Raw genomic sequence first — 22618 nt, 5'->3', positions numbered from 1 at the left:
ATTCATGGTGGGTGGCTTTGAGAATTCCATCACTTTTTATGTTTTTAGGGTTTTTTTTTCTCTCATTGCTTTCAAAATGGTAGTTGAAAAAGCAAAATGTACTTCAAAGATTACAAACTTGAGCTGTCACCAAGGAAATTTGTGACAATAGAATACTTCCATTTTGAGGCTCAGATTGTATTAGAGACATATTAGGCAATTTTAGTATTAATAGTTGATAGTATAAACTGAATTGAATGTTAAAATTTATTTCTAGAAACTCAAAAGTTTTAAATGTGTCAGTTAATTGTAGTTTGTTCATGTCAGTATATAATAAATTTCACTCAAAGAGTATCTTAACTTTCGAAGTGTTACAGGCATTCCATTACCAATTTTGCTATGGGGGAATGATGTAGGCTAGTTAAAAAGGAGTGCATTTTTACCCTTTGTCTTGTCATGCATGTAATTTTTTTTTGTGTATTTCTGCATGTGTTTGTCACAAATAATATATGTGTAGTATGTAACATCTCAATATCCCTTTGTTTATAAAGTCACTTGGATAGTGAAATTGAAAACAAAAGGGCACAGTTGACAGCCTCTCAACAGCGCTTACGTTCCATTGAAAATGAGATTAGGCAGAATGAAGATCATCTCTATGGTCATCAGCGACACCAAAAACAACTACAGGTAAAAATAGGTACAGTGTTAGTTTTTAGGAACTGCTCAGTCTTTCCCTATTTCATTTTGACTTCTGCAATCTATCTGGAGTGCCTGATAGTTTTTAAGTTTTATCCTTACTTTTGTTGTTTGCTTTTATGATTGTTTGTTTGTTTGTTTGTTTTTTGTAGTGGGCTCTTATAATTAAGGACGGAATTATAGAGGCCAAATCAATCCTTACATATGCTGTTATTTCTGTTTGGTATCTTTCCCCACCGTGTGCTAAATCTTACAAATTTCTACTGCTTTTTAACTGATCTTGATACACTGAATATTTCTTCTTTAAGTTCTCTTAATTTTAATTTGTTTATAAACCATTTTACAGCTGTTAGCTTCCTTTCTGTGGTCTCTGGTACTTCTGGGTAGGATATATATTTGTGGTGGCCAGTGGTGCTCTAGGTAGGCAGTGTAAGCTAGTACATACTTGTCACGATCCGCTAGTGCAAGCGGGAGTCGTGATGGTTCGTTTTACTGATCTCTGAGTGCAAAAACAACACAGAAGGGATTTTTAATATTAATCAAAGCAAATGCACCTTTTACTGAGTGTACACAGCAAATGTGATAGAAGGATTAGAAAGGAGATAAGGGATAGAGAGAGAAAGAGAAAGAGGGGAAGGGAAATAGCTAGCAACAGAGAGATGAAATCCTCATGGTCCGGTCAATAGATCCATCTTGTCACGTCAGGGAGAGTCTCGAAGTCTTTGGTTGACTCTGAGGTCTTTATAGTCTTGAGGTGGGGGAGGGAACAGGATAGGATGGTTCCAGAGAGAGAGCAGGTACAGGACAGTGGACAGACAGTCCAGTTCCAAAAAGGACAAACCAGTCCCAGCAGTGAGCAGGACCCATTGTTTCTTGGTCCAGCAAAAACACCTGCAGGCAACACTTGGCAGACATCCCGTTTCAGTCAGGCAAGTGCCCCTGTGTTAGAATTTTAAGGGTCTCAGTCTCAGTCCTTGGTGAGGGGCTTTAGACTCCATCCTTGATGGTAGTCATGAGGCAGATGAGGGATCTTCCGTGGAGGATCATCTGGCCAAGAGGTGGGGAAATTCATGGGGTATTGTGATGAGCAAGGATCGTGATGCAGGTGGAAGTGTACAGAGCAAGCTGCTAATTGCCAGTCCCTACTCAAAGCAGTGTAGTGTGGCAGCACAGCAAGCACATCTGCAAACAATCACTTGGCAAGTGTTCACCTCAACCAGGCCAGAACTCCAGTCAGGGTCTTCAGGGTCTTAGTCTCTGTCCTTGTGACGATTGTGAGGCAGATGAGGGATACTTTGACTGTCTCTTACGATACTGTATAAGGTTATATTCAGTAAATAATAAGTAAGAAGCAGAAAAAAAACCCCTAGCATGTAGTCTGAAATGGTGAAGATAAATACTTGGAGAAAAAATAAAGTGTATTTTGTTAAATTGTCATATTGAATGGAAATAGGATAACTTAATGAATTAAAGCACACGACTTTTAGAACAAGTTATATCTCATGAAAATTAATTCCACGGGTGGGTGTGAAGAGTTGTGTCTCTTGTTAGTCACTAACGAAGCTGAAAAATACAAGTATCTTCTTTCCTGTGATTACTTAAATGAACAAATGTGAACTTTTCTCCTTAGGTAAGCTTCAGAACATGTATTTTCTTTTTCTTCCCAGGTAAAAGTAAGAACAGCAAATGCGGAGATAGCAGATCTTGAAAATATGGAAGAGCACCAGTCAGCAGACATCCATATATTAGTAAGAATAATGCAATTATGTCTAACCTGTGTATGGATAATATATTTTAATGATGGCAATGTTTTGAAACAAGCTAAGATGGATAGTGAAGATTTGAACATGTGCCATAATTCTAAACACTTCTGTAAATTGAGTGATTTTATTTATTTTTGATGATTTAAATTTTTTTCCCAGGTTTTGCAATATTTGTCTTTTTGAATCAGAAAGTATTTATGATGATAATTCATTAGGAATGATGTTATTTTCTAGGAGACAACAACAATCCACTTACTCTTCCTGCATTGCATTGTATATTGGATGTATATTGGCCACAGATCCAGAGGGAAGTTGCCTTGTTCTTTTCAGTCTTTCATCACAACTCCAAAATAAAATCCTCTTAATTTTCAGTCACATAAGTATGAAGTTCCACTTTTACTTTGCAGTTTGATTTAGTGGTCTCCTACAAGAGCCATCATTCTATTCCTTTGGACTTTAGTGACAATTACATTGAACTGCTCCTATACTAGAGTTATAGAGTACTTCATGTAATACTGTACCCTAATACTGATAGTAAAAAAATCTGTAGTAGTTTACAAATGTATCTCCTTTTATTGTTCTTAACTTTAATACGTTTTGACAGCAAGAAGAAGCTGAAGAAAATAAGGCTAGAATGGAATCTGTAAAACAAGACATGCAGCTACAAAGCAGAAAAGTGGAAGAACTGAAAAATACTCTCCAAGCAGCTGAAAAAAAATTAGAAGAAGTGAAAGAAAAAATTCATCAAGTAGAAGAAATTGCTGGCCCAATTAAGGTAACAGTAATTTTATATTGTATTTTTGATTTGTTCCATTTGTGTGTCAAGGTGAATGAGGTTAAGAAGAGGTGAGGCAGGAGAAGAGAACTTCTTGTTGCCTGATATACTTAATGTCTATCTAGAGAATGGAAATGGAGCATTCCATCCAGAACATGTTGGAAAATATGCTTGGCAATATTTTGAAGGTGATGTTGATTGTTACAAGTACTCACTGTAGTGTTTTATGTTTAAAGAGAGTTCATTTTGAGGTATCTTTAGTCATGAAGTGAAAAGGCAGAAAAAACGGTTTCCTTGACTTTCCTTTCTCATGCATCACATTTGTTGTTTTTACTTGTTTGTTTCTAAGAAACCTTGGCTAAGAATGTTCATAACTGTTCATTTCTCTAAATATCATTTGAAATTCTAGATGAATTGGTTGTTATTTTATGAAGTTACATAATCACAGAAGGTACAAGCATATAGTTTTAATTATTCAAGACTACAGAAGGCACCTGGAAATGGCAAAGAAATAGCAAGACTTAAGATAAATACCAGAATGGTGACATGCAAAATTTGATATTGGCAAATAGAAGGCAATCTCACTTTGGCAAGAAGAGCTTATGGTTTGAAAATAGAAAACAGAAATAAGAGTTCAGGACATTTGTAGTACTTTAAACTTGTAGAAGGATGAAATAATGAAAACTTAAAAGATCACTATGGGGATCTCTTACACGTCTCACTTAAACTGTAAATTGCTGCATAGTTAGCCCAAATTAAAAGAGCAAACAAAAAGAGAAAGGAAACAAGGCAGCAAAGCAACAGATAAATGTGTTAGTTCTAATGTATCTAATATGGAAGTTCTAAAAACATGATCTGTTTTAAAAGAACCACTCTGTATGGTAAGAGATTTATTCAGAATATGAAAACATTATTGCTATTGTTATTTAGAGTACTGAACACAGTTGAAGGAAGCACTGAAATTCCTGAAGAGGTTTTAAATCGAATGTGTTGTTAAGTGTCCTACAGTTGTTTAAGTAACTCTTGACATATAGCATGTTGAGGTTTTAAGATAGGATTGGAAAAAAGTAAGAGCATATGTTACTGTTGGTGATGGTTGGTTTTTGTGTTTGTTGTTCTGGGGTTTTTGAGTTGTTTCTTGGTATTTTTCTGTTTGGTTTGGTGTTTTTTTATTTTTATTAAGACAAGCCATCTAGTTTACTGGGATGAAGAAGAAAATAGCCCTAATTTATGTAATTCTTTATACCTCTTTTGCTTCTCTAGAAAGATATACCACTTCAACAGTATCAAAACTGAATAGAGGTTGCTGGGGAAGGGTCTGGAGCACAATTCCTGTGAGGAGCAGCTGAGGGAGCTGTGCCTGTTTAGCCTGGAGAAAAGGAGGCTCGAGGGGGACCTTACCAGTCTCTAAAACCACCTGAAAGGAGGCTGTAGTGGGGTGGGGCTCAGTTTCTTTCCCTGGGTAACAAGTGACAGAAGAAGAGGAAATGGCTTCAAATTGTACCAGGAGAGGTTTAGTTTAGATATGAGAATAAAAATTTTCATGGAAAGGGTTGTAAATCATTGAATCAAACTGCCCAGGCAAGTGGTGGAATCACTATCTCTGGAAGCATTCAAAAATGTATGGCTGTTGTACTGGAGGATGTGGTTTAGTGGTGTGTATGGTGGTGGTTTTGGGTTGATGGTTGTGCTTAATGTTATTAAAGGTTTATTCCAACCTTCACTATGCTATGATTCCATGATTTTATATTACAGGTATAGCAGGACACTGAATTTTCATACAGAAATGCAGTTCTGGCTGATACCACAGAGGCATTAGAAGTTCCAGATAGAATGTAGTGTAAAAAATAAATGCAGTTTTTTGAGCTTTAGGAGAAAGTATAGCTTTTCTTAAAGATTAAAACATCACCTCAACATATAATTGCTAAAATCATTGCATGTATGTGTTCCTTTTTGGAATTAAGCATAGACTTCCTCATAAGCTGCTCATAAGAAGTAGTGTTCCTGAAAGCAAAATAAGGTAGAACAAACTGTGAGAAGTCGGTAAACACTAGAGAGATTCACAGGAATCTACCCCAAACAGCTCACATCATGATTTGTCCCAAACAGGCTGAATTAAACCAGGCTGAGTCAGAAGTGGAAAACAGTAAACGCCATTTGCAGCACTATGAAGACAAACAGAGAGAACACGTGGCTTGCATAAATAAGCACAAAGATTTACTTGTTTCCAAAGAAAAGGAATTAGAGGTATGTGTGGTGGGTTTTTTTTAGCCATTGAAGTCAGATGGTCATGATTCTTCTAATATTTAATAATAAATCATTCCACTTGTATAATATACAGACCATATTCACATACTCAGCTGCACTGAGTATTCTCTCAGCTATGTCCTACACTGACTGTGTAATGCAAGTAAAGTAATTTTGTGTAAGTGAATTGAGGCCTCTTTTTTCTATAGGACACCAGTTCTCTTTTGACAGCTAAATTAGGGTTTATCCATCTAGGACCATTTCTTCTGTCTTTTGCAATGAGAAGATTAAAATTACTTAAAATTTGTGGCTTAAGTTAAATTGAATAATATTGTTTTGGTTTCTTGGATGGTAGGGCTTTCCTTGTACAGGCCCCATATCTGGTCTTCTACCCTATTTAAATATGGTGATTTTGGATCCTTATTTATCTGCATTAACTAAATAACTATGACTGCATTAAAAATCTTGGATACAATTTTTGGCACTGAAATAACAACCCATGTATAAATGTTGTTGATAAAATTAACTGGGTTTGCTGTAATGAAAACAGAAAGAACAGAAAAATATTGTTCTTGCTTGGAGTTTGTAGCACATAATACTTGTTGTGAAGACTAAACAGATTTTTGAAAAATGTGACAATTATTTGAGTTTCAAACATTCCTTTAGGAAAAAATGGCAAAAGCAAGGCAAATCTTCCCAGAGCCCATCAAGGTCAGCAGAACTGTTAAAAGTCTTGATGCAGAAATGAATCGTTTGAGAGAGAAGATAAATTTAGAAAGCAGTCACCGTGGAAACAGAGAAGAAATAATACAGTAAGTCATCTTTACTGTCTAAAACACTTCAGGTAGGGTGGAAAAGAGGGGAAAGAAGTTTTCTTACTGCCTCACTGTGTGTTTATGTGTGTTTTTACTACTTAAGCTATCTATAAAGCTGTAGAAATGTTTTGTACTTATTCTCCCAGTACTGAACAGGCTTAAGAGTCCTGAAATACCTTCCAGTGATTTTAAGCAGCATCTGTGCTATATATATGATGTTACCAAAAATCAGATATGCTCTTAGTGTTTTGAAGTATCCCAGTTACAACAATGCAAATTTAACTCACCATTGTTTTGTGATGCATTGAGGATTAAGCATAATTCTAGTTTGACTAACTATTGCACAAGCTGGAAGCTCCTGGAGTGTATTTCAGGGAAGCACTCCCCTCAGATATTCTTGAGCATGGAGAAACTGGTCATTTATTCTTCTTGGAGAAAGAGTTTATTTTCAAAAGAATTAAAAATAGAATTAAGTCTTAATTTTTGTCTGCATTTCATTGTGAACAGAATCTTACTTATCAAATGCTTTTAGCTTTCACTTTCAAGAAAGTTTTCATTTGAATATTTTGGTTATCAAAATGATTTTCAGCATTTACAGCAATAGCTAAGTTTTAATGCAATCCTAACCTTTCTGTCAATTAAAACAGGCAATTTCATTATGCAAAGGAAAGATACGAGGATGCAAGCAATAAAGTGAAGAACTTAAGGAGATTTATTGCAGTACTGGACGAAGTAATGACAGAGAGGCTCAAAGTGTATCGGCAATTCCTAAGGTGAGCTTAAGACAGTGTTCACAACAATCTTTTTAACCTAAGCTTGCTCTCAGTTTCAATCTTATGATTCCTGAGAGTTTAGAGGCAGCCTGGATTGACAGCTGGAAAAGCAGTGAGGTAGTGGAGCCTGTATTTTGGTTCATCCCAAAGATCTCAACTGTGTTGACTTCATCCAAGGCAGTTCTGTTTGAATTCTGGTGTTGGTCAGTAAAATGTCAGCAGCATATGAGGATTTGAAATAATCTGGGCTGTCATTAATTTTTATTGATTATAATCAGTGGTCCTGAGCTCCTATAATTTCATTTTCGGCCAAACAATTCTCCCCTGCTGTGTGCTGAAAAATTTTAAGGTGCTGATTCAGAGTCTATAATTTAACAGCTTCTTCTCCATTACTGTGTACATCCCTAATTTCTTGCTTCAGTCTCTTAATATCTTATACCTATCCATGAAGATTTTGTTGTTGCCTTCATTCAAAAGGATTCTCTCCAGTATGTCTAATGTTGTCTACTTGAGAGTGCAGTTGATTTTGGGGGAATGTTGTTATTGGGGGAGGGCTTAACACTTAATGATGTGGAACTGTTGATGAAAATCTGTTGTCACTTTTTCATGTATTTAAAAGCTTGCTCCCCTAATGTTTGTTTGCTTGATTTAAGGAAACTTTCTATGCACTGCAAACTCCACTTTGAGCAGTTATTACGTCTTCGAGGTTACTCTGGACATATAATGTTTGACCACAAGAATGAGACAATTTCCATAACAGTAAGTTGTTTTATATTACTTCAATTACTATAATACATAATGAATTATTATCTGTTTTAGTCTCAGATACTAGAAATACATTGCAAATAATAGAATAAATTGTTTTTCCTTCTGCAAAATGTGATACACTAAGTTGTAGTGTTATAAATATTCTGATCAGGTAATCAATTTAATCATATAAAAGAGTTAGTTATGATTACAAGTAGAAAATTATGAAGTATAAGGTATAGAAATGGTAGGAGTGTTATGCTTGAAATACGCAGCCATGAGAACCTCACCAAGAAATTGCTGGACTTCTGTGTTTTGGTTAAGGAACTCTGAAGACTGTCATGCCCACCAGTTATGCTGCTTGGTTTTAATATCAACTATTGGTCTTAATATCAACTATTCCAATCAGTAGATCTCAGCAGAGATGAGCAGTGATTGTTTTAGGATAAGAATACTGATAGAGTTCTATAACTAGCAAAACCAGTCATTGCAAAGGTTAAATTTAAGAGTGAGCGTATTATGTATGCACAGTATGTAAAAGAAATTATGTAACAATGATTCAGCAGCAAAAGTATGTAAAAATGGCTAGATTTTGTCTGTTAAGCAGGACACATTGAAAGAGTTTCCAAAAACCTCAGTGAAGAAATGTCTGCTTAATCACCTCAAACTTATTCAACACTCATCCAGAGTGTTGGATAAGTTTCTTTTGTCCCATTTGGTGACAGTAGGATGTTGTTGAAAACAAGCAAGGACAGAAAACATTGCCATTTTAAATGGTTGCTGGATTACAAGGAGTAAATGTGAATTTGTTATCCAGTCTTTCAAAATAACTTATTCCTGGATCATTGATAGGAAGTTCAGCAGTATTTGTGTGATTCTATAATGGCTCTAGTTGTTATTTAAACAATTTAATACAGGAAAGCTTTGGTAGGTTTTTTCTGTGTATCTTTTAACATACATCCTAAAAAGTTTTATCATGGATTTATTTACTTTTGTTTCTGTGGCAGTCTTTAGTTTTAGGAATTAAGGGGAAAAATGTGCAGTAAGTAGTAACATAAATACATGTCACAGTCCTAATTAGACAGGTCAAGCAAGTGTATCTGAAGAACAAAACTCAGTCCATAAAATATCAAGTTATTACTTGGCTTTATCAGAATATGTATTTTTAATAGCTGATGTCTCACATATCTCACAAAAGAGATCTTATTTAGTCAAGGAATGTAAGTTGCAAAAAGAAAACAATTCCCTGCAAAAAAAATATTTTACTTCAAAATAATCTTTACTTGCCTGCTTAACTCATTAAAGGCAGTGCAATTAGCAGGGCAAGGAAATGCCCGAGTTTCATCTTACAGAATGAGTGCCACAAGATGTCGTCATAATCAATGTAACCAAATGGCTGTTCACAATGTTTCATGTATTCCATGTGAAGAATCCCTTCCTCATTTAAAATTCTTCTGTAAACCAATTACCTGCTTTTCTATTGTGGCTGGTAACCATGGGATTTTACTGTCTTGTAAACATTTATGTTGACATTTATTAAACACTGTGTAACAGCTACTAGAAATAGACATTTGAATAACAAAACTCTAGCAGAGTCATTCAGTCTGTTCAGTGTGTATGACTGTGAGAGAAGAAATTGCAGTGATCCTAGAAATGTGTTACTGAATGGTTAGGAGCCATCCCATTCCAGAATGGCAGTTGCAGTGAAATGCAGAGAAGTGTTTTCAAGTGATCTGTTCATGTATAATGTGTTTGCTGTTAAAATTATGATTCTATTAGTATATCTTCATTTCAGATTTAAAAATTGCTCCAATATTTTTATTTCAAGGTTCAGCCTCGAGAGGACGAAAAAACTGGACGTAGTGATCTGAAATCCTTATCAGGAGGTGAACGTTCCTTCTCCACAGTTTGTTTCATTCTTTCTCTGTGGAACATTTCTGAATCTCCTTTCAGATGCATGGATGAATTTGATGTCTACATGGTATAGTTTAAACTTAAACTATATCTCCCATTCTGATTTGTATAAATAGGGAAATAGTTGTGTTGTTACTTATTTGATTAGATTGTATACTGTATATGATTAGATTTAAAACCACTATGGTTAACTGTAAATTATAAAAAGCCCCAAACCAAAATCAAAATCCCTCCAAAGCAAAATTTGTTAGTGATCTTGTTCACTTTGTTGGGTGACTTTTGAATCTTAATGTGTTTCTGAAGTTGGTGTCCAGTAACATGAGCTTTTCTGTTAATTTATGTGTTCAAACCATTCTTCAGCACAAAAATAATAAATCAGCTGGCTCTGTATTTGTCAGAGGTTGACTCTCCATATTGCTGGAACATTCTGGACTTGGCATGTGCTTTGATTTATTCCAATTTTGGGATCAGTGTGGGTTTCTTTCGGAGCAAATGTAGCAATTGGGTTCACTGTTGCTACTCATTTTATAGAAACTCATACTTCAGCTAGGAACATGTTTCCAAGATGTTGGAATGCAGAATAATGAACAATAGATACTAATGTTAGCTAAAACTGATAAATCATATTTTTGTGTACAGATTCCCTGGACAGGCCACTAAGCCAATTTGAAATTTATTTTCTTTTTTTTTAAGATTTGTTTCCTACTTATTAAATATACAGGGTGGTATGAGTTTGAGAAAATATTTAGTTCTGTGAGATAAAGATTTGATGCTGGCTTATTTTATTTTGCCTCAGTGTCCCTTTCTCATCAATAATTTATTTACTAGAAATCACTTAGAGGGAACAAAGATAATATAGTTTCTATTAAAGAATTTGAAGAACAGTATGCATCTAAGGTAGTGAAGCAGTTGTTTTCCAGCTACCTTTCAAATCTTAGATCCTCTTTGTGCAGAAGTTTATCCATCTTTCTGGAAAAAGATGGCTACTCAGAAGTGGAGTCCTTGCAAAGAGCTTGCATGTCATCTGTTCCATAAATTATTCCACACAATCTGTCTTTCCACCGCCGTGCCAGTAATGCACCTTACTGTCCACACGTTCTGTAGTTAGTCTTGGTGAATCACAGGGCCCCACCACATGAGGACTCCACGGTGTGTTTTTGTGGGAGATCTCTGCTTTCCTGAGGATCAGTGCACAGCAGTAGAGCTTTGTTGGTCCCCCCTAGTAACAGCTTTCTATTGCACATCTTTTTCAGTGAGCCTAATGTGTAAGGTTCCATTCCAAATATTAATAATAATATTAACAATAATAATAATAATGAAAACAAGCTCCGTAATATCATAGGTTTCATGGAGCCCTTAAATCCTTTCAGGTGATCTTTCAGGAAGGATTTTACAGGAAATATTATTCTGCTAAAGTACAGTTCATCTCAGCATGCCAATGAAGTAAAAAGTACTATATGCACATCAAAGATGATAGAAAAACACTATAAGTAGATTAATGTGTGATTTTTCTGACAGAAGCTTTCCATTGCCCATGTATGCTGAAAAGTACAGTCTAAGAATTTCCCAGGCTATAATTTGTAGCTTTAGATTTTTACCCTAATGTTTCTCCAGGTTTTCATAGTTTTTATTAGTCTTATTTAGATATTTTCTTTAGCCAGCCTTGACTGTATAGCAGTTAATTCTGATAGGCTTTCTAGAATCATGCTTTCTAATGTATTTATTACTGTCAGTACCACTTCCTGACAAATATTTTGTCTTTAGGATATGGTTAACAGAAGAATTGCCGTTGACATGATTCTGGAGAGGGCTGATTTTCAGCGGCATCGACAGTTCATTTTGTTCACCCCCCTGAGCATGAGGTAATACTGCTGTGGTTTAGTTCAAGACAAGAATTGCAAGGGAGTTCTCTTGTAAGAAGTGTAAGATGAAAAAGTTGAGTGTCACAATAGAACATAAAAAATGAAGCACTTCTGTGAATTTAAAGGGGCTTTTTAGTAAGTTTTTTCTACTTTTCCTTCCATAATGGTAATTCAGTTGGACTTGAATAAGTTTATCTGAAATAAAACAATTTCTGGAAATACTTCATTTGTCAAGCAGGCTCTTCTTAGCTTTGTATGTCACTCTTGTCTCCCAAAAATAACAAAAGACATGCGATTTTTTTCTGTACTACTCTCAAGGGGTTTGTCATTTGATTTTATTTTCCGGGTTGTAATGTTGCTGCTCTAGAGACTCATAGCTTACACCATGTTTTAAATTTCTCATCTAGTGGTTCAAAATTATTTCAAAACCTTTAGATAAAATTCTGGTAGAGACATGCCCAGTTTAAGGGGACAGTCATGTCTTTAACCTTGTGCAACCAACTCCTCTCTATTAACCCAGTGTAACTAGTAAAGCCTGAGAGGGTTATTCAAGCAGTCTTCAAAAAGAAGTTGATTTATTCCTAATTGACTTCCCTCACTAAAGTATATAAAAAGTAAAGTAGTGATATCTCTTGCTATTTCAGTGGAAATGCTTTTGTGGAGATTTTCTGAATCTAGTAAACACACAGGATTTTTTTGTATGGTTAGTGTTAAAAAAATTAGTATTTCAAGTTCAGATTGAATTTGTTATATTTGTTCCATGTGTTATATTGTTCCATGTTTCAGCAGACATTAAATTTAAGAAAAATATGGGGGCAACTTCAGGAAAAATCCATTTCAGATAATCATTGGAGAAGCCTGTGTAAATTTGTGTTCAATAACTTTGCTCGTTCTTAGTATGTTGTGATTGATTACATATGTGTATAGTGTGTGCTACTTCAGTATCTGTAAGTCAAATCCTTACTTGTATTCCATCATTCGTTCATTTGGAGGTTTTCGTAAAATAACCTTTTCTGTAGTTAAGACAGTCTAATTGTTAGAAATCACATGATTGAAATGAGTGCTTGTCTTTACTTCAAGCTTCTATTCAAATCAGGCCTGTGAAGCCCAAACTTCACCTCATGCTACTGTTTTTTAAAAACTGTCAAAGAAAAAAGGTGGAGTTATTTAAAGGAAAATATATAATGTAATGAATCAAATGGAAGTACTAAAATTCTTGGAGAAGAAACACTGTTTAAATGATGCATCCTTTATTTTTAGTTCTCTGCCTACGAGTCCCCATATTCGAATCCTCCGCATGCCAGACCCTCCAAAAGACCAAAGAACACTGAATTTCCAAAATAGGAATGACGGAGATGAAGATCAATAAGCATCTCTGTATGACTACGGTATTATATTGAAGACAAATGTGTAATAATATATGTAAAATTACTGCTTCCTGATACTGAAAAAGATGATTAATTGTTAGATACTCTCAGGAAGATATTTCTGTATTATTATTAATTATTTTTTAAAGGATTACTGTGTGTGCACAGAAGAATAAGCACAGTTTGGATGAGGAGAAAATTTTGAATGTTCTGTTGATATTTTTAGCTACCAACTCTAGAATTTTTTTATCTGTTGTTCTGATTTTTCTTCTGAAAAATTTGAAATATATTTTGTATAACTATGAAATAATATTTTAATAAACCGTTTGAACTGATACTTGTGGTAATGTTTTAGTGTCTCTACACACTTGAAATTAGGATTAAGTTACAAATACTGTTTTCTTCCTAGCTATACTTTATTTCTTAAATATGTGGTAATTAATACATGCAGTAAAATGTGTTTCTTTTGTTTTCCAGTGAAATCGCAGTAGCTGAACATGAGAAACTATTAGAACTTATACTTTCATAATTAGAAAAGGGATACATTTATATGTAGTATATTATCTTGGCAGGAAAATAGTTCTTTCTTTCCTTTCCTAATGAGTTTGAGTGTCTTTGGACATGAGCTTACAAAACCTAGCAAGCTGTGTCTTTATAAACCTAGATTCTTAATTCCGGTGAACTGGTTCTTACACATTCTTGAGTTTCCAGGTACAGAATAAGTCTCTAAATATTAATTTTATTATCATAACCTAAAGAGACACAAGTCTTTACAATATATAGGAATTAAGTAGAATTAGAACTTTGAGAAATAATATATTAACTTTTCTACAGCATTGTAGACATGTGTTTTATTTGGTCTCCCTGCCCTCTCTCCCCTCCCATGTTTCTGTGGGACTAGAGCACTTGAACTTGATTTGTTTCAATATTGCAAGCATTTACTGGGGATAGGAGGGAGAAAGAAGAAACAGATTTTTTAAACTCACTTAAATTAACCTTCTGTTCTTCTTATGTTCTTTTTTTTCTCCAGGAACTTGAAATTTTTGGCAGCTCTTCAGAAAAAAAACACTTTTTAGAGTTCAGCTGCATTTCTTTTCTGTTGTTTTAGGGGATGTTTTGTTGTTGTTTGATGTTATGTGGCTACAAGAGCCATTGAGACTGCTCGGAGAACAACATTCAGCAGTTTCTGCACTTTTTTACTGAATAGCAGTTCGTCAATAAAACCTTTCTACAGTGTAAGTTTTAACTTGACTTTGTAGCGTAATTTGTTTTCAGTTGCAGCACAGTGTTAAACTTGTAGGTTTCTTTAAAATACGGAAGCTAGGTAAGACTTGAAGGAAATACACCTTATATAATCATGGGACCATAAAAAATGCTGAGTTGGAAAGGACCCATCAGCTGTGTTATGTTCCTAGTTGACTGGCAAGTGGAAGTCCCACATAAGGAGAAGGGCAGTTGAGCTGGAAGAGTCCCTTAGTTCCTCAGTGTCATCGTCCTGGCCGGGAGGTCTGTAGTAGATTGCCAAAATGACATTGCATTATTTGTATGTTGATTCTTAGAGGCTTGCAACTGTGCCATTGCCAGCTGTAGGCTCCATGCATTACACCCCTGCCATGACTTACAATGCCACCTCGCCCATTTCTGCCCTGCCCATCCCTCCTGAACAGCCTGTAACCATCCAGCAGGGCACTCCAATCACAGGACTAAGCCCATAGTTTCACTTACACCAGTGATACCAAATCTCTGGGATTGGGCCAAAGGCTTGTGACAGTCTTGTTCCTCATGCTGTGTGCCTTACTATAGAAACATTTCAGCCATGGTGCTTTGCAGCCAACCAACCTGAAAGACATGGAGGGATCCCATTCATTTTCTCAAGTCCTTGCACACCATGCCATCACTCCTCACTGGCAAGCCTGGTTTTGTCCCTTTCCTCCTTCCAAGCTAGTTTAAATTTCTGTCAATGAGCCCTGCTGGCTCCTGTGCTAGAGCTCTTTTCCCCCTCTGAGATAGATGCATTTCATGAGGTGTCAATAGAGCAGGTGTTCAATAGATCATCTCATGGTAAAAAAACTGAAATTTTCTTGCTTATACCAGCCTTGGAGCCATGTGTTGGCCTGGTGGATCTGCCTATTCCTGTCAATATTACTCCTTGTTACCAAAAGGATTATGGAAATCACTGTCTGCTTCTGATCCTTCAGCCTTCAACTCAAGGCCCGGCAGTCTGTTTTGATTGTCCTTGGAATTCTCTTTGATTTTTCATCACTGCTGGCTTGAACAACCAATAGTGGATAGTAATCAGAGGCCCTTACTAGATTGAGCAGTAATTTCTCTTATTCATGCCCCTGGGAGCCAGCAGAATGCCGCATGAGTTGGATCTGGTCTGCATATCAAGGCCTCCCTCATCTCCCTCCCCTTAGAGGGAGTCTTCTATTACTGCTACCCTTCTTTTCCTGTTAACAGAGGAGGTCTTCATGCAGGATACAGGAGGTGTTGCTTTAGGAGGCCCCTCTGTCCCAGTAGGACCTTCTCCCACCTCATCGTCTGACCTTGTTCCAGCACCTCATACCTGTTGTAGAAGGTTCAGTCTTACTTTTTTTCAGAAGGAGGAGGAACCTCCTCCCAGGATGTGGAGTGACCTGCTTCCAGCCTTCATCTTGAGCAGACCCTTGACTAAAAGACCCTTGACACTACAATGGAGGTGTGAGACTCCTGAGAGTCTTGATACTGTGGCATCTCTGTAAATAACCTCTCTTGTGCTTGTTCACTTCAATACCACATAGCCTCTTCACTTCCTCCTGAAGCCCATTCACCTGGCAACAGCTCCTCAACCACAGCACACCTGCAAAAGCACTGCCTTGCAGGGAGGCATCAGGCACTCTGTGACCTGCACAGCTGCCTCTGCCCTCAGCACCGTCCAGAGGCTTCTGGCACAGCCGGTGCAGTGATGCAGCAGCTGCAGGGGAGTGAGCTCCACGCCGTGTCCTCCATGACTGGGGAAGCTTCCACTCGTACACAGGTACAGCTGGGACTGAAGGGATCTTTTTGTGCTCTTCTTCACCAGGCATGGAGGCTGCTTGCCTCTGCTGGCAGACCTCGGACAGCCCAGGGTAATGGGCAGACTCCCATCACGTGTGAGGAGGTTGCTGACAAAGAGGACTGGGCTTTTTGTTAATGTGCATGCTGCACGAGACAGACAGTGGTCATTGATTGAAGTGGGGAGGTTCTGGCTGAGTAAACCAGGATTGTTGATGATGAAGGTAAGAGGTATTTGAGCATGTTATGCAAAAAGGCTGTAAAATCTGTCCTTGGAAGTTTCTGGAATCTACTGAATAGACTCCTACTCCTGCATCTCCATCAAGCAGGGAGCTGGGGAAGAGATCTATGAAGGTCCTCACCCATCTGAACAGTTCTATAATTCCATAATTCAAGGTATTTACATGTTTAGTATTATGTGAAGATACTGGGGGGCACCTTACAAAGTTCATGCTTGGCAAAATTTGTCTGGAGCCAGCAGTCGAGGGAGGTGATTCTACTGCTCTACTCTGCTGTGAGATCCTGCCTGGAGTACTGCCCCCAGGTCTGTGGCCCTCAGCATCGGAAGAGCATGGACCTGTTGGAGCAGGATCAGAGGAGGCCACAAAGATGCTCAGAGGGCTGGAGAGCCTCTGCTGTGGAGACAAACTGAGAGTTGCGTCTGTTGAGTCCAGAGAAGGCTCCAGAAAGACCTCGGGACACCGTCCAGTACTTAAAGGGGCTACAAGAGAACTGGAGAGGGACTTTTTACAAGGGCCTGCAGTGACAGCACAAGGGACAGTGGCTTTAAACTGACAAATAGTAGATTTAGATTAGATATTAGGAATAAATTATTTATTTTGCGGGTGATAATGCACTGGAATAGGTTGCCCAAAGAAGTGCTTTGGAAGTGCTCAAGATCAGGCTGGATGGGGCCCTGGGCATCCTGTTTTAATGCAAGATATGCCTGCAGGGGGTTGGAACTGAATCATCTTTAAAGTCCCTTTCAACCCAAACCATTCTTTGGTTCCCTAGGACATGATCATGAGCCACCTGCCAAGCTTGACTCTATTTTATGGTGAAATCAAAGTAGGTTTTAGAAGTAGGGTTTTTTTTTTTTACAGTATGACATAAAATGATATTGCATTATTTCCTCCTGATTCTCTTCAGTATCCAAAACAAAAAAAAGTGGCAAGAGTGCAGAGGCAGGAAAGAGTAAAGCATTTATCTTCATTAGTCTTCTATAATGAGTTGTGTGGAGAAAAGAGATTAAGGAAAATTAATGCTTTCCTACTGAGTTTAACACTTCAGCTTTCTCCCAAGCTTTTATAGACTCATTTGAAATACTGGAGGAGATGGCAACAATTCTGGTCTTTCGTTCAAATCAGTACTTAGTATTTATTCTAATCTACCCCTAATCTATCTTCATCAAGTACAATGAAGATGTGTTCCTGACTGTATAATTATTATAAGCATATTTGCATGGTGGAGAATTAATTCTGAATAAACAATTACTGAAGCCCTTGTATGGATGCACTTATTTTTGCAGTGATCCTACTAAGGTCTCAAAACTATCATATTCTTTGTTCTTTAAATACAGAGTTTACTGTAGTGGCTACCTGTAGAGAAGATTGCAGTGCTGATGTTACATTTTTGAGTTTGACTGCTTGAGTTGCTGGCCATTTTGGTCTGCAGTGCATTGCATAATGCTGCATTAAAGTAAATGCAACCTGTCTAGCTACATAAATTCAAGCTGCAGGGAAACACAGAATGAGAAATTGCTTCTCATATATGTAAACCAGAGGCATAAAATCTGAGAAGTATTCAATGTGGGTATATCATTCTCAGAAGTATGTAGTTTCTAGAATGTGCATTTTAAGTTACAGCCAAACACATGAAGCATACTTCTCCCTCATTTGCTAAGGCTATTATATGTGTAGTGTAATTAAAATTCTGATGTAGAAAATGTGGTTGACATTTCTGCTTTTGCTGTTTGGAATAGAAAGCAACTAAAAAATGATAGTATGGCTGTGGTTCTGGCAGCAAGGGATTCTGTGATTCCCCTCCACAACAAATCTTAGCAAGCTGTGTAAAACTGCTTTTTGTTGCTTGGTTTTATTTTTTTTTCCCTTTAATTTTAAGATGAGCTTTGCTTTTTAAATTTGAAAATACAGAGAATTATTTGATTTATGTCATGTTTTATTGTTTGATTTTTAGCTATTAAAAGTACGGTCTTGTTTTTTCATAAGGTAAGGAAGAAATATCAAGCATGCAATTGTAAGGTGTTCAGATTGCTTTTTTTTTCCTTTTAATCCAGCAAGCAACTGACTGTTTAAAGCATCAGGGAAATGGGGCATAGGAAGGTTTTTCATCTGCAGTTTCTGCAGTCTAATAGTTCTTCATTCTTTCCAAGGCTGTGCAGAATTTGTAACAGGATAGAGAAAAACTTGATTTGTGCACATAGAATTGAAGAGGAAGTTGGTTCTCCTCACTATCCCTCCTTTATCATCATACTTCATAGTTAATTTATCAGTAGTGATTTTTAACATAATGTCTGTTTACATTAAACACAGAATAGTTTAGTGTCAGATGGTAAGAGGGAAATCTCTTACTTCAGGAGGGAAAAAACATTAAGAACCAGGTTTAGGCCAAGCAAATAAACTGTATTTCACTTACACATCTTAAAAATCAGCACAGGTTTAGTATCTGTGCTGGTAAAATTAGCAGTAGCATCTTAGAGTACCAAAAGCTGCTCCAGCCTTAAATACAAGAACTGCAACTTTTGGTTTTGTATAATATGACTCTTCTAGCAAGTGAGTGGAAAGTAGTTTTCTTCATGCTTCAGTAATGAAATACATATTTCCCAGTGTGCAGTGACAGATAATTAAAGAGATTGATTTTTTTCTTTTTTTATTACCATGCTGAAGACATTAAATAAGAATTAGGGGAAAAGGTCAAATGTTATAAATTTATTTTGGGACATATATATTGCAACCTCTGTGGAAGCTTTTGAAAATTCTGGCAAAGATCAATACACTTCCAATAAAACCTTTAAACTTGCATAAAACAATATTTTAAACATTATATATATATATTTATATATATTCTTAATTAAAGGGTTAATTTTAGCAGGATTTTCTTTTTTTTTTTTTTTAATATACTGCATTCCTCTGACATAGCTCTTTCCAGATTGAAGGGATGCAAATGAGGTAAGAATTAAGGCAAACCTAAAAGGCATGCAAATGAAGTACATTTATATCCACTGACAATACAAGCACGTGTGGATCAGACTTGGGAGCCAAGATGCTCTTCCTTTCTGTCTGTCCAGTACTACTTTACAGCAGAATGGTGACATGATTTATAATAAACAGTTAACATTACCATGGGAATTCAGTGTCACTAACATTACTCAGTCTAGGAGACACAGAGCTAGCATCAGTAAAACATGAACAATAAATAATATAATTCACTGCAGCACAGGCCTGCTGCACAGGATTCAGAGGAAGAGGGTTGTTATGAAATGACATTGCACACATCACGTTGTGGCAGTTTATTTTTATAATATATACTTTTAAAATTCTTTAGCAAATGACATTCTCATGCACACAAGTGTTTCAAACACAAGAAGCAAGTCCATTTATAGGTAGTCCAAGCAAATTTTTGTGTGTGTGGAAATAGCTGCAAACTGAATGGAACATTAAACTTCTGTGCAGTCTATGACGCATCGTACACAAGCTCATTTTTGAATGTCACACTGCAGGAGTAATACAATGGACGGATCACTCTTTGCAGCTTCTTTGAACTCATCCAGTGTGATCTGATCGTCTTTGTTCTTATCCATCTTACTGAAGATCTTGTCTACCCGTTGCTCAGGCGTCAGACCATCCTCATTCATTTTCATCATTATCACAGTGCCCACCATTTTGTAGATGGCCTTTGGAAAGAAACCAAATGGAAAATTCAACATGAAATTCAATCTAATTTTTTGATGTAATCAAATTCTGGAAATATGTTCTAACAATAAAATGATTGCAAGTTTCTCTAAAGATTGTTTTTGTTTTTTTTTTTTTGCTTTTCTTTCTTAGTATCCAAAGTCCAGAGACTTAAAACAGGGTAGAATATATTTTACTTTCTTTAGATGTAGATTTATTTTGATGGTTACATTTTGCATCCCAGAATGAATTTCTTTAGGTTCCTGTTTCACAATGTAAAATTCTTGTAACTAACTCTCTGGACCAATTGTTTAGTTGAAATATTTCACATAAATTCTGAATAATTAGTTTTGGAAGTCAACACCCTTAAATAGGTTTTTGTATGTACTTGTGGGCACAATCTGGTATTAACTGCTGTGGCAAGTTGCCAGCAGATGATGAAGGTGGTAAACTTTATCCTTCCTCTTAAAAGTTGTGGTCATCTTAGAGCCCATCTGTGAGAGCTCACTTAAAATAGTGTGTTGTTATCCCTGTAAATTTTTGCAATCATCTGAAGTTAATCTATAGTCAGGCTTCAGCTACTTGAGCTACAGTTCAGTAATTTCATGGGTGTCAAGTGACTGAGATGAGCTTTGTAAATCCTGTGCTGTTCTTGTGATTAATCCATTCATGAGGGAAGTAAAATCTCAGGATATTTAAAAGCTTATATGCACATATGTACTCTCTGTAATTTTCCAAGATTACATCTATTAACAAACATGTTGGTGTGCTTGTACTACTTGGGCACCAGTCAGTGCAGGATTAATGTGTGTAATGAGCATTTAATGTACCATACAGCCTCTGGCGAGCCTAAAATCTAAAGTCTGTGTGAACAGGGAGTCAAATTTTATTAATGCTGTGACATTTTTGAGTGTCATATTGATCTCACCTCTATAATTTCCAGCATTTCCACTCTTGTAATTTTACCATCACCATCCAAGTCGTACATGTTGAAGGCCCAGTTCAGCTTTTGCTCAAAACTGCCTCTTGAGGTGATGGACAGGGCACAAATGAACTCTCTGAAGTCGATGGTCCCATCTCCGTTTTTATCAAAGGTTCGGAAGGCATGCTGGGCAAACTTAGAAGCATCTCCATATGGAAAGAACTGCAAAATAAAATAATATATAGACCTGTGTTAACATAAAGGAGAGAGCTGTATACGTGACTGCAAAACATCAAAGTGAGGCATTTATGAAGAGAGGCTGGTGAGCTTTGTGGGAAACTGAGGATCTGCAGTGTAAGGTTCCCTAACAGTTACACTGGAATGATTATTAAAATCTTATATCGACAAAAATCACTCAGGTTTCCACAAGCTAAATACAAATATATATAATGCTACTTTAAAGCTAAATTAACTAGATGAATCTTAAAATGAAGTTGAGTGTAATTGGCAGATTTGTGTAGTATTCTCTGACTATGAAATAAAGAAGCCAGGGTGCATTCTAAGAGAATTTTAACCAGCCCTTGACATGTTGCAACCAAGTATATGTGTGGGATTGTTGTTATATAACTTCATCCACATGTAACATAAAAAACCCACATGAACATATGTTCCTTTCTGCAAACCAGCATTCAAGTACACAAGATGAAAACAGATTCAAACAATACAGTGCAATGCTTTTTATGTTTAATATCCTAATATACTTCAGTGAACACTGTAATTGACTGTAGCTTAACAGAATATTTTAAATTACCATAACATGTAGGCTTTCAGCTGATATATTTGCCCCTCAGGAAGTGTCTGGTTTAAGACATTTGAGCAGGTAGTTGTTTTTTCTGTGAGCCCAACTCAAGAAAACACACCACTAAAGAAAGGGAGTTTTAAACCAATGCTGAAGTCCTATTGCAGTGCACAGACCATACAAAAACAATGCTTGTTATTATATTCCCAGCACAATTTCAAGGAGGTGTTCCTGCTCCTAAAATATAAACATGCATTACTCCCCATATGAGAGTCATCTTATTTTCTTCTTTTTAAAATTCCAGTTATTATTAAGTACTGCATTCATAATGTAAGCTTGAAGGAAAGTCTTCAGCGGCAGCTGAAGTGGAATTGCATTTTACAATTTTCCATTTCCCCATCCAGAGCTGTGTCTTGCCTTAAAAATCCAAAACTCAGAGCTCAGCCAGCTGCTTGCACTATGTGGCCATGTGGATCATGTCAGGAGCCACTGCTGTGTTGCCACATGGGTCCCAACCTGAAAGTTTCCTTTCAACTTTCTGTTTTCCCTCCTGAAAAACTGCCTGTACTCAACCCAAGCCCTATTTCTGTTTTGATCATCAAACTGATGGAGGGGTCAAGGTGCTGCTGCAGATCCTTCTGTACTTTCTGCTTTCTGGCCATTAAAAATTATCAAGATTGGGCTCACCAACAGATACAAAGATATTTGGGTTCTCTGATACAACTTAGGATTTCAGTGGCTGCAGTTACCAGACTTGGCTCAATTGCATTCCTAGTGACAACCTCAACCTTGTGTCAAAGCAAGGAGTGCTCCCTCCATGGGAAGGCTCCTTGGGCTCACAGCCTGGCATTCAGGGTCAAAACAAAATTTGCAAATGTTACCCAAAACAGGTTCCTCACTGCTTCCTCTCATCCATGACCCAGTTCCCCTCCAATTCCTGTTCCAGCTCTGGATGCTAACATAGGTGACATTTAATTTTATGTGTATGCGTAGAATGTGCACTTCTCCAGTCCTC

The 22618-nt window shown here is 36.8% G+C and overlaps 2 protein-coding genes across 6 annotated transcripts in view; one reads left to right on the top strand and one right to left on the bottom strand.

Annotated features, from left to right (window-relative positions):
* The window catches only part of SMC6 (structural maintenance of chromosomes 6), a 44767-nt gene extending 31494 nt beyond the window's left edge, over positions 1–13273 (top strand). For all 3 annotated transcript variants that reach the window (XM_021525368.2, XM_077782441.1, XM_077782442.1), the window contains 10 exons: positions 531–666; positions 2343–2423; positions 3043–3213; positions 5323–5460; positions 6127–6272; positions 6923–7048; positions 7702–7807; positions 9624–9776; positions 11474–11571; positions 12832–13273. In XM_021525368.2, the coding sequence (XP_021381043.2) occupies positions 531–666; positions 2343–2423; positions 3043–3213; positions 5323–5460; positions 6127–6272; positions 6923–7048; positions 7702–7807; positions 9624–9776; positions 11474–11571; positions 12832–12940 (1264 nt within the window). In that variant the 3' untranslated portion in view covers positions 12941–13273. The remainder of the gene's footprint in view (positions 1–530; positions 667–2342; positions 2424–3042; positions 3214–5322; positions 5461–6126; positions 6273–6922; positions 7049–7701; positions 7808–9623; positions 9777–11473; positions 11572–12831) is intronic.
* A 5570-nt stretch (positions 13274–18843) lies between these two features.
* The window catches only part of VSNL1 (visinin like 1), an 83422-nt gene continuing 79647 nt past the window's right edge, over positions 18844–22618 (bottom strand). For all 3 annotated transcript variants that reach the window (XM_021525370.3, XM_021525372.3, XM_021525371.3), the window contains exons 3-4: positions 20811–21026; positions 18844–19884 (exon numbers count right to left, since the gene is read on the bottom strand). In XM_021525370.3, coding sequence (XP_021381045.1) covers positions 19687–19884; positions 20811–21026 — 414 coding nt within the window. In that variant the 3' untranslated portion in view covers positions 18844–19686. The remainder of the gene's footprint in view (positions 19885–20810; positions 21027–22618) is intronic.

Source organism: Lonchura striata, chromosome 3 (assembly GCF_046129695.1).
Source record: "Lonchura striata isolate bLonStr1 chromosome 3, bLonStr1.mat, whole genome shotgun sequence".
In the NCBI taxonomy this organism is placed as follows: Eukaryota; Metazoa; Chordata; class Aves; order Passeriformes; family Estrildidae; genus Lonchura; species Lonchura striata.
The sequence above is the reverse complement of the archived record's forward strand: the minus strand, read 5'-3'. Positions and strand labels throughout refer to the sequence as shown.